This window comes from Petromyzon marinus, chromosome 64 (assembly GCF_048934315.1).
Source record: "Petromyzon marinus isolate PM22_M1 ecotype Great Lakes invasive population chromosome 64, UKy_Petmar_22M1.pri1.0, whole genome shotgun sequence".
Lineage (NCBI taxonomy): Eukaryota > Metazoa > Chordata > Hyperoartia > Petromyzontiformes > Petromyzontidae > Petromyzon > Petromyzon marinus.
The window spans coordinates 2,211,695-2,223,759 of record NC_133730.1 but is presented as its reverse complement, the minus strand read 5'-3'; the positions used below and the strand labels follow the sequence as shown (position 1 = coordinate 2,223,759).

Genomic DNA, 12,065 nt, shown 5'->3' with positions numbered 1-12,065 from the left:
GACCTCCTGCCAGCGGGCGTTCGACACTTCACGTGGCCTCAACGTGGCCTCAACGTGCACATAGCCTGGCACAAGCGTCGTGGTGACGTCACCGCCACTTAGTGGCGAATGGCGGTTGTTGTTGTTGTGTGCGTGCACACACACACACACGTATAGTCACACCGCCGCGCGCGTTTAAAATCCGGTTACGTGTGCGGCAATACAATTGTGCAATTCTGCCGCTTCGCGCGGCCGTTGCGTGTGCGTAGGATGATAATAAAAAAAAATAAGAACTTGGGCTGGGGGCGGTGGTGTGGCCCAGCCTGTGCGCGACAGAGCAGACTCGCCCGGTGGTCCTGGCACCGCGTGGCTTCGCGGTGACTACGCAACAATAGGTCGGCTGCTCCAGCACGCCAGCGCGTTTGGGTTTGGGTAGGGAGGGCACGCGGACCGGCGGGGCCGTGCCGCCCGTGGTGGGGCCCCAGCTCGCGTGGGACATTCGACGCGCTTTGTGACACACCACCCACCCCCCTCCTCGCCAATCGCTTGTTGATTTCTGTTGGCGAGTGGCTCGCGAGGTCACGATGAGGGCCGTGAGTTGCCAAGTTGGTCCGGAAAAGCCGACATAGAAGAGGACTGCAAAATATGTTTTTAGTTTTAATCCACACCGGAGGTGAACCTTCTGTGTCCCCTGCAAAGAGTGTTCTGGGCATGTCAATCAAACAGACACTTTCACAGCTGCAATTTAGCCCGATTTTAAGTGAAAAATCTAACTTTAATACCACGGTTTTTTTTTCTTCTGGTCTCGGACCCATCAACTCGCTACACTTGAGGGCCTAGTTCGGTGGTAAAAAGTGGCTGCTGCAACCTGGGTTCAAACCCAGGTTCTCAGCGGTGCCAGTTCAGGGCCCTGTCCCGAACCAACGGGGCCGCCTGCCATGAGGTATTTATCAGCGTGACCTCCTGGAATGCGGAGGCTCCACGTCGGTAGGCGTGAGGAGAATCCTCCTTCTCCAGCCGCCTGCCGAACAAACGTTTTGTCGCGAGGAAACGGCTAAACACGCAAAGTTGCACCGTAAAATAAAACGTGGCCTAAAAGAACTCGGCCAACATGTCTTTATGTGTAAATACTGAGTAAGAAGAAATATAAGCAGAACGACATTCTGCCTGTGTCCGCACGTTAAATACAAAAAAACACATTCTACTCCCATTAGCTTACTGGCTTTCCACATCAAAGTTATCGCGTAGCATTTGTTTAAGCAAACAATCTCTAGACTGGTTTTGACTTGGGTCTCATCGGCAGTCATGCTTGTTAATAAACGTTGCTGGATTTACACGTGTCATTGGCTAGAGCGCTCCATATAAAATATGTAAAAAGGGATAGTGCGCGGAAAAACCATCACACCCATTGCCTTGGAGAACCGTGGATAAATTGCAAATAAGCATCGTGGGTAAAAGAGAAAATTATTTAATTCCGTTTCTCAATAGAAGAATGAAAGTGACGTCAGAAGTAGTTAGGTGACTTTGTGATTCTTTGACACAGGGTGATGCACCGCTCGCTGCAGAGCCCCCAATTGAAGCGTATTCGCCTCGTGTCGTAGATGCTTCGAGCACAATTGTAATTCATTTCGGCAAAAAAAGTTAAATATTTTTAACTTCTTCACTGCTGGTCAGCATCCTACTTGCTGTTGTACTCCCACCTATAGACCAACACCAAGTCCTGCAGGCGTGTGTCCGAAGCGCACGATGATCCCTGCATGATCCACCAACCCCCGCCTCCAAAGTGCCCGACTGCAGACGAGGACCAGCTCTCACAGTTTCGACACGGTAGGAGGGACGACAATCCTTGTCGGGAGAATTGCACGTGAATGCGCCGACCGCCGATTGCCCGCGAAGACTTCGATACTTCCCAGGGAACAGCTCCATCAGAACGAGAAGACGATCCTGGCAACCCCGGCTGACGCCGTCTCACGGGAATCGACGGGGGCGCCGATCGGTCGAACGCGGCGCGCGCGACTGCACCGTCTCCTCCCTCCCGGCTCAAATCCTCGCCTGTGTTTTGCGCGTTGTTATTTTATTTTTTTCCTTTCCGCCTTACGCGGGGGCGCCCCTCGCTTCTTCCCGGGTTGCCGTGGCCCTCAAGTCTACGAAGCCGAGTGCTCGGCGTTCCCCGAGCGAGCACGAGCCTCCGCAGAGACGCTCCTCTGTCGTGCAGCTGGAAGGGCCTTGCGTCAGTACCCGGCACGGTCGGTGTGTGTGTGTGAACACGTAAAGCATTGGGGGAGACGAAGTTGGCCAGTCGTGGTGCGGCTGGCTGCGAGGTTCCGTTCGTTCGCCGTGCCGGCCTGCATAAGGTTTGTTGTTGCTGCCCCGCCCATACTGGACATCTGTGAAAAAGAGCTTCATAGCTCATATGATTCTTCCTCCTGCAGTCCAAATAAAGATTCCGATTCTGAGGTATCGCTCGCAGGGCTTTGCGGCAATGCATCCGTAGCTGTCCATGGAACCTTTGCTGTTTTTTCATATTCCAGATTCGGGATGATTTAATGTCGGTTCACGCAGGCAGGTTGCGAGGGGTGGCCTTTAGACGGGGCTGTGAGCGTGCGTGGTGTGTTAAGCCATTTGTTTGACACTGTCTGGGTTTGTGGCGGGCAGGGGAAGGGTGTGTGCAGTCGGCGTGTCTGTGCGGTCTTCACAAGGGAGGGGCGGTGCAGTGGTTAGCGCGCTGCGCTACGAAGCTGTTTTGGATATTTGTGACCGACGTCGGATGCGAACGGGAATTGAATTCGGGTCGCCGGGGTCGTAGTGCAAGTGAACCAACCACTACACTACCGCCTGTATACATCCCACACACACAGATCAGACCCCATCGTGCATGCATTATCACTGGCAATCCACATCTTTAGTTTATCTCGGCACACTGTACGCACTCCTGCTGAAATGACTCATTATGTAATGACTGCATCTGCCTTGTAATCTAAAGGCCTCGGAACATTACGCCACGGGTTGCTTCTGGAAGCGTGCTGCCCGGTTGCGCAATCCTGTTACCAAGCCAAATCGTCATACCTGCGGCGGTGAATCTCGGATGGTGATGATGGATGGAGTTGAATCTCGGAAGACAAACATTGTTGATGATGGTATCGTATCAAGCTAACGTGTACGTGGCGCGCATTCGTGTATCTGGCACGCGCGGTATCTACGATCGTCGCACGCAGCCTGCCTAGCGCAGCATCATCCCAGCAGCGAGCCGAGCCTTGAAGCCAAAGCCGCGGCAGCGCGGGAACATGCCGTCGGCCGCAACAACGCCGTCCCCTTCCCCCCGCCTAATGAGGCTCCCGAGACTTTGAGGCGACCTCGCGCGGAATGCCGCCCTGCAGTGGAGGTGACGGCTTGGGGCCGGCGCGCAGTCCGGCACGCCTCACCGCGCGGGGAGAATCTCCCGGCCCCCGGCCCCCGGCCCCCGTCCCGCGTCCCAGCCGCAGCGCCGGCGTCGGCGTGCGCGGCACGGAAACGAGCCTGCCGGCAGCGTCGCGTGTCGCGTCCGGACGACAGACGCACGCCCCCCCCCCCCTCCTCGCTCGGACACCTCTCGTGACGGCCGCCGCGCCAAAGTCCCGTGGCGAAAGAGTTTACGTCGTTGGTCAACGCGACAACCGCTTTGTTGTTTAGTTTGTTGTCCTTCCCCCGCAAGCTCGACGGTCAAACGTACAGCGCGCGGTTTCGCGTGACAACTCGCGTTGGGTTTGGTGCGGGGACCGATCGTCGTTCACGTGGCTCGCGTCGCGTGCGGGGCCGCTCGCCGCTCGCTGGCTCGCGAGGCAACTCGCGCGCAGAGCCGCGTGAAATGACGCGCACTGCGAGGCCACACGGTGTGACGGCGGCTGAGTTCCACGCCCGCGTTGTTGGTCCGGGCCACGTGGGCGTGACGGGACGCGCCGTTGGCAGTCCTGGCGGTGCGGGCTTCACGGTGACGACTTGAAGGGCATTATCTCTTCATTATCTCTTCAGCGGAACTATCAAAAGTGCCAAGCTGTGCAAATGCTACGAACCGATCCCTATCAAAAGAAACACTTTTATACAGCCACGCAATCCATTGTTATTTTAAATGTATTTTTTTTATTTACGCCCCCCCGCCCCCCCGCAATGCCTCGATAGGTATGCACGTGCTGTGTTCACGCCACAATCTCTGGATTACGAGATGCTCCACAAAGTAGGACTGCACGCCAAACTTGGACGCGGCGCCAATGAAGTTGGACAGGTTTGGTCATTTCTCACGCGCCCACCGAAGTGGCAAGACGCCTTCCGCCGACGCTCGCTTTGCCCAATGGGCTCGGACGCAGGCGGTCGATCAGCAGCAGGCGGCCTGCGGTGGCGTGGGGTTAAAGTGTGGGTACTCTCCCACCTCCTCTGAGAAGTCTCGCAAGCGTGGAAGAGTTGGCCAAAAGTACCCACGGGGCTGGGGACTCTCGTAAGAGTGGGGAAGGCCGTTCCAACGGCAGTGGAGCGAGCGAGGCATTGCACGGCCGCGCCTTTGCCATTCTCCCGCCGTGTGCATCGTTGCGTTTCGGCTTTCTTGCCGCGTCTCTCCACGCAGGCGATTTCATTAAGCCACAGGTCACTCCGCTGCTTTGGCTCCGTGAACAGATTACGTCGTGGTGGTGGGGGGGTGGGGTCGGGCGGCTTATTAAAGTTCGTATATTTTCTCTGTGTCTGCCGCCCTCTGCGAGATTATGTTTGGGAAGGAAGTGTGAGGATCAGATAAGCGAGGGCCCCCCTCTCCCCTCTCTCTTGAATTCAGACTTTCCCGTGGCGTTCCCTGCCAGGCGTCGTGCAGGATACGGTCGTGTGGAGAGCAGCTAATTGTCATGGCCCTGTGGAGCCGTTTGAAGTTCTCAAACGTTGGACGGAGCCCAAGTGACCAGGCCATTTGATCTCCCCCTGCCCACGGATGAGATGGGACCCAACCCTGCTGTGTTTTGATCTCTCGCCCCCCTCCTCCTCCTCTCTCCCAGCTCTCTCGAGCCACGCTTTACTCTCTCACACCTCCCACTCATTCGCTCGGTTTGCTCACTCAACTCCCCCACAGGCAGTTCTCACCTTTCCCCGCTCTCTAACCTCGTCTCTTCCGATCTGTGGATGCCACCATTGGCATCTCGCTGCTAATCCACGCTCTTCTCACACTCGCCACTCTGTCCTACTGTCTCTCTTTCTCTCTCTGACCCCCACTTTTGCAAAACCGCCCCAACCACATCAGCCAATTTTCTCTGTCCATGAATCGCAGGTGTTATAAGGCCTGTGACCACTAACTCCTTCTGGACATCTGTGAAAAAGCGACGTATAGTTAATCGGATTCCTCCAGTTTAAACAAATATTCTGATTCTTTACAATCACCACCACGCGCCACCACTCACTAACATTCACCACACTCCCCATCGCTCCCCACCACTCATTACCACTCACCACCATTCACTACCACTCACCACCACACACTACCACTCACTAACATTCACCACACTCACCACCATTCACTAACATTCACCACACTCCCCACCGCTCGCCACCACACACTACCACTCACTAACATTCACCACACTCACCACCATTCACCACCACTCACTAACATTCACCACACTCCCCACCGCTCACCACCGCTCGCCACTACACGCGCTCGCACTTGCAGGCTCACCCACCCCCAACTGCATGAGCGCCGTGGTGGTGGTGGCGGCAGCGTCCGGGGTGCTCACCCTGCCCCCTCTCAGCTCCCCCCCCTCAGCCCCCCCCCCTCAGCTCCCCCCCCCCTCATTTGTTCTCTGTCTGAGTCAGCTCGGTTTGAAGTCCCTCCTCTGAAGCGCGCTTTCATGAACGATTTAATAAAGACACAAAAATCGAAAGAAAAAAAAACGCGCACAAAGCGGTCCGTGTGGGGATCGCCGCGTTCGCGAGATCGAGTTCGGACCTCGAGATGAAAATCCCCGCCTCTTTGTTCTCAAAGTGCTCCCGGGTCACAGACTTCAGTGGAGACGGACGGAGACGCATACAGAGAGAGAGATCTTTGTGATCCGCGATTATCTCAGAAGCAAAGGTCCCCCAGCTCCGATTTGAAACGCTCGGTTTCTCCACTCGCCTGGTTCGCTTGCCTCGCCTGCCTGGCTCGCCTGGATTGCGTGGCCTGCTTGGCCTGTGTAGTAGTTGCTACTGGCCTGTGTAGTAGCGGCTACACGTGCTAAACGCTTCCAAGCTATCAATTCCGGTTCGGTGATTCTGCACTTGCTCTTACTATAGTACTAGACCACCTTCAACTTTTGTGAACGACCGGGTGTTTAAGGTTAGCGATTTGTCGTATTATCTGGCTGTATAGCAAATGAAAAAATACAATTACTTTAGTATATGCAAGATAAACATTTGTGTTTTAATATTTGTGTTTTTAGGGCCTCTTTATAACATTTGCTACGGGCCCCGCACGAGCTTCATCCGGCACGGAGTACAGCGGCTGCCCTCCTGGGAAATCCATCGGTCTCTTTTTACCGCCCCCCACCCCTCTCCCGGGACATGAAGCCACCCACCGGTTGTTGTGCCGGTTGCATCGCGACAACAACAACAAAGAGACGATTCGTGCACATGCAGTCAGTCGTCCGTGTTAGCTGCCACCCTGTGGTCGTCTCTCTTGAGCCCACGACACGTGCCGCCTTTCATTTTTGATTTGCCATCTCGGAGTGGGGGGTTGGGGGGCTGCGTGGGGTGGGGGCTCCGTGGGGTGGGGTGGGGGCTCCGTGGGGTGGGGGGCTCCGTGGGGTGGGGTGAGCGAGAGACGTCGTCTGTGCCTCGCGTGGTGGCTTTGCCACCACCACCGCCGCACGTAAATCGCCGACAGGCGCCTCACTGCTTTGTGGAGCTCAACTTAAACGCCGCTTCTGCAGAGAGCGCCGGAGAGCCTCGCAGCAATCGTTAAGCGCCGATTTAAAAAAAAAAACCCCACCTTGACTGCAAGGTCCTTGCTTAGGCTCTCCGTGGAAGCGCTCGGCACTCAAGTAGCCAAACGAATGTTAGACTTGCGTACAGATTGTCCCCCGTACCCAGGGCTTGATTTCCCACCGATTGTGTTTGTTGGTCGCTGGAAGACCGTGGTCGTAACCAGAGCCATAGCGAGGGGCAACGGTGGATGCGGTGTTGGGGATATATTTTGTCGTACGATGTGCTGGCCCAGCTAGATTCGGTTGAATCACCATCTGACTTGACCGCGAAGTGGATTTGTCCAGTTTCTCGTGACGATGATTAAATGGAATGTCTCCGTGGCAAGGCATCATGGGTAGACCCACAATGCTTTGCACGCCCTCTGCTGGTTTGCATGCGCACAGCAACATCTGCCGACCTGCCATCACGTGTACAACATCAACACGTTCCGACCGATTATCCCGTCGTGTCGTCTGTCGTGCGCGTATTTAATCTTAATTCTACAAATTTGAAAGAAAAAATAAATACTCGCAAATTGCTCCTTTTGAATATACGCAGCAATCAACGGCCCCTACTGAGAAAACTTGGCAGGACCCTCCCGAAAAAGTCCCGAGACTCGGCGAGGCAATGCCTGGGCTTGCATTATTATTGATATTTCTCTACTGTTGGACCTGCTCCAATAGTTTGCCGCTGATGGGGTTCCATCACCTCATTTTAATGGGTCGCGTTTCCTGCGACGACACGACAGCACACGCGGTCGCATTTCGACGCCGTGTCAATGTAAATTGCTTATTGCTCGGTCATTGTAATTTGGGCTTCAGGGTTGCCGAGGGTGAGGCCGATCGAGTCCGCCGGGGGTCAGGGCCTCCCCGCGGCCGGGCGCGGCCGCCGCTGCCACGGTGGGCGCGGTTTGATTTTGCGGATCGTGGGTGGCCGAAGGGTTTCCTGCTACGGCCTCCCGACAGCTCTCCCGCACAGCGGCGAGCGGGCGCCCTTACGGGCGCATGGGAAAGTGAATGGGTCCACCATCTGTGAGGGCAGTGAATGGGTCCACCACTTGGTAGGGCAGTGAATGGGTCCACCACTTGGGAGGGCAGTTGTGCACAGAGTGTGGTTAACAGATTTACCACCTTGGAATGTGGTTTTGCTGAGTCTAAGTTGTGCTTGGTGGTTGTGAGTGAAGGGTGGTTATGTCAATGTGTGCGTGGCTGTGCGCAAGCATCTGTTGGCGTGCGTGCGCCGTGCGTCTGCATAGCTCCCAGCTGGACTGATGGAAGCGGGAGGCTGCCGATGTTTAAACCCCTCCGCCGTTGGGTTACAAAATCAGCAGGTCGACAGAGTAGGCCAAATATCCTCTCTAGAGCTCCTTCTGGTCGAGGCCCTTCCGCCAGCGGTATCGTGAGCGAGCAATCGCAGGGCTGGACCGTCACCTTTTTGTCGTTTAAATCGGTTGCGTTGGCAAGTTTCCATTGGCACACACACACACGCGCACACACACACACGTGTGTGCGTTTATGAGAGCTTATGGGGGCTATGTGATTCATGCATTCTCCTCTGAAAGGTTTATTTTTAATGGGAAATTGCTCCTCGGGCATGGAAAGATTGCCGCAATCCAATTTGCCTCCCATTTAATTGGAGGTGGGGGTGGTGGTTGGGGGGTGATGGAACGGTGGCGCAGTGGTTAGCGCACTGGCTGCGCTATGAACCCCGGCAACCTGCGTTTGATTCCCTCTCCACGGCTGATGTCAGTGGCGAGCGATATCCAAAGTGGTCCACTTCACCCACCAACACGCGCTGGCCAGCGTCGCCAACACGGCCTGGGGGAGGCCTCTTTATCCGGCCGTCGACAGAGGGGGCTGCCAACTATTTTATTGTCCGGCTCTCCATCGCGTGTTGAGGTTGCGCCGTGTGTTGTCCGGCACGGTGATTTGGGCATCGCGAGAGATGTGCGTCGCCAGAGTTCTCCGCGGGGCCGACCGTGAAACTCTACGCGGCAGACTTTGGTGCTGTTGCTCTGCGCAAGTTGGTCGGGGCCTGTGGGGTGCTTTGCCTGGTTTCGCAGGAATAACGATGAAGGAATAATGAAGGAATGATGAAGGCAACTGCCGAGTGTGGCTCTCACGGCTGAGTCTGGCATGTGTGTGTGCCCCAGTGAACCGGTTCTGGGCCTCCCCTAGGTCGACTCAGCCTCAAATGAGTACCTGGTGCGGTGTGCAAACATCGCCACTCCGGAGACAAAGACGGCCGGGCGTGGTGCTGGCCACCCGCCCCCTCATGCGCTGTACCTTTCATAGGTGCTCGCTAACAGCACTTGCCCCAACAGTCTGTTAAGGCGATACGGAGGATCTTTGTCTTTGTGCCCCACAGCGCAAAGCCAACGGCCAGGCCCTGCTCAACGCGACGTACAGCCACCTCAACCTCTCCGAGAGCGACTACTTCAGCCTCGAGTTTGTCGACCGCACGGGCAGCCTGGTGAGTACGCACGCACGGGCTCGGATACGTACGCACACGGGCTGCGCCGTCGGGCACACATGGGTTAATGTACACACACGCATTGGCTACGATGTACACACACACACACACACGTCGGCTGGAGGGCACACGTAGGATAGGGAACATGTGGGCTGGAGGGCACACACATGGGTTAATGTACACACACGCATTGGCTACGATGTACACACACACACACACGCACGTCGGCTGGAGGGCACACGTAGGGATAGGGAACATGTGGGCTGGAGGGCACACACATGGGTTAATGTACACACACGCATTGGCTACGATGTACACACACACACACGCACGTCGGCTGGAGGGCACACACATGGGCTACGAGATGCACACTTTGCCGTTCCGCCGCCTTCTCCTGGCAAGCCAGAGTGTGGCACCTCCTCGACAGCACCGGACGGGGAGTTTGGCAACATTCACGCGATCCACCGACCCTCGCTTCCCTCCGCGGGGCTTGGATTCCAGGCAGCCACGTGCGTAGCCACCACCTCCCGCCTGAACGCGCACAAAGACACGCACGTGCACACGGATACGGGTGCAAACAGATGGGTTAGAGGGGGGGTCGGGGTTGTTTTCGGTTATTGGTGCAACGTGTTAGGATGCGGTGGCATTCGGCCGCTATGTGAACCACCCGAGCGATCCGCTGGCCCTTGGTGGTTTCACGGTAAAGACGTGACCGTGGCGGCGACTCGTCAACGGTGGCCTCGCGATCGCTCACCGGCGGAGAGACTTGCCGTCCGTTCCCCGGCACACAGTGCAGGTCAGCACAGTCCCAAGTGATTTGCTGCGCAAACGAGCGTTGAGTATTCGGCGCTGTACATTTCCGCGCGACGACGAGCCACTTCGTTGAGCGATCATTTGTGACGGCCAGGTCGCTTCTGAAAAAGAGCTGTATAGCTCAGTGGGGCTTACCTGGAAAAAGACACAAGTTAAAAATAGTTTAAACCTACGCCCGTCGACGAGACATCGAGGTGATAATAAATGGAACTCGTGCGTATAGCGGACCGCGCGGGGGTGACGCGGGGTGGGGAGGCGACGTGGATGGCGGCGTCTGATAAAAACCGCTTCAATCGCCGGGGTGCGACCTTTCCATTGGAGCAAGGAGAACGGGAGGAGTGGGGGGGGGGGGCAAGCCCCGGGCTTCGGTGCCCAAGCCCCACGCTGGTTTCACCTTCAGAGTCAGTTGAGCGATAAATCCGATGCGCTATAAAGCTCTTCTTCATAGATGTCCAGGAGGCCTGGGTCAGAAACGTTACAATTCTTGTCGGGGGAGAGGTAATTAATTAGCGGGGCGTGTGGGCGCTTTCCCGCCCCCAGCGCCCCCCCCCCCAACTTCGGATGGATGAATTCCTGTCTCTCTGTACCCCCCCCCCCCCCCGCTTCTCCGCAGGTCTGGCTCGACCCGCTGAAGACGGTCGTGAAGCAAGTCAAGAGTGAGTGTGGGCATCCGCCCGGTTCTGCCAGGCTGCTCGCTATCCCCCGTGACGCAGCTCTGGCACTCCGTTGTTGGTCTTCGTCCGCGGTTTAAAAATCGGTTCAGAGCGGAGGTCCTCGTCCCTCCGCGAGTCGGGGGGGGGGCGAGTAAAAAGCCTTTTCGGTCGCAAACACTCGTGACATACAGCAAGAATGGCCTGGGCTCGATTCCTGACCCAGATGGCCTTTTTGCGTGGAGTTTGTATGTTCTCCCTGCAGTTTCCCGTCTTTAGCTAAAAAAAAAAAACGCTGTGACCGGCATCGTCCAAACATCCCAGCGCTCAGAATGAGAATCTTTATTTTAATCCTGAAGGAATCCAACGAGCTGATAGAGCTCTTGTTCACAGATGTCCAACGCTGAAAATACTGTACCTGCAAATTACTCAGTTTGGGATCGGGCACAATAGCAACGTCGCCCCCTACTGCGAAAAACTTGCTAGGAACCTCCTGAAAAAGAGTTGAGGCTCAGTGAGGCTATCATGCGTAAACAAACAGTAACAATAACAATACGGATTTTACACGCGCAACATCGCATTTAAATCCGGAGCAATGCAGCGCCGGTGCTGATGCTGCCGCTTGTGCCTCCTCTCGTTGTGCCCAGAGCCCAAGAACACCGCCTTCAAGTTCGCCGTGAAGTTCTTCCCTCCGGAGCCCGGCCAGCTGCACGAAGAGCTCACCAAGTGAGTGTGCACGTCACACTACCAGGGTCACCGGGGGCACCAGATGACCAGCCAACCAGGCCACCAAGTTACAAGCCAATTAGGTCACCAGCCAACAAAGCCATCGAACCACAAGACTACCACAGGCCACCTGGCCACCAAGCTTCCAGACAAACCAAATTACCAGATCACCAGACCACCAGACAACCAAGTCACCAGGTCACGAGGCCACCAGCCAACCAGGTCACCACATCACTAGCCAACCAGGTCACCGTGATACCAGACGTGGCCGAGTAGTTCAGGGGGCTGATGCCATTTCCAGAGTGCTCGGCCGTTGTCAGAGAGTACGTATTATCCGCGAATATTTGGTCCTGAATATTTGTTAATTGGTCTCCACGAGTCCAGTGAACCAAGGGAAAAGACCTCGGACCAGACGATGGGCCGAGTCATTGTCCAGCCAGGATGTGAACTCGCAACCTTCCGATTGTGAGCTGC

General features: G+C 56.1%; 1 protein-coding gene across 4 annotated transcripts in view; it reads left to right on the top strand.

Moving 5' to 3' along the window:
• LOC116956303 (FERM, ARHGEF and pleckstrin domain-containing protein 1-like) overlaps positions 1–12,065 on the top strand; it is an 85,405-nt gene that overhangs the window by 49,506 nt on the left and 23,834 nt on the right. For all 4 annotated transcript variants that reach the window (XM_032977813.2, XM_032977812.2, XM_032977811.2 and 1 more), the window contains 3 exons: positions 9,298–9,402; positions 10,829–10,871; positions 11,513–11,591. In XM_032977813.2, coding sequence (XP_032833704.1) covers positions 9,298–9,402; positions 10,829–10,871; positions 11,513–11,591 — 227 coding nt within the window. The remainder of the gene's footprint in view (positions 1–9,297; positions 9,403–10,828; positions 10,872–11,512; positions 11,592–12,065) is intronic.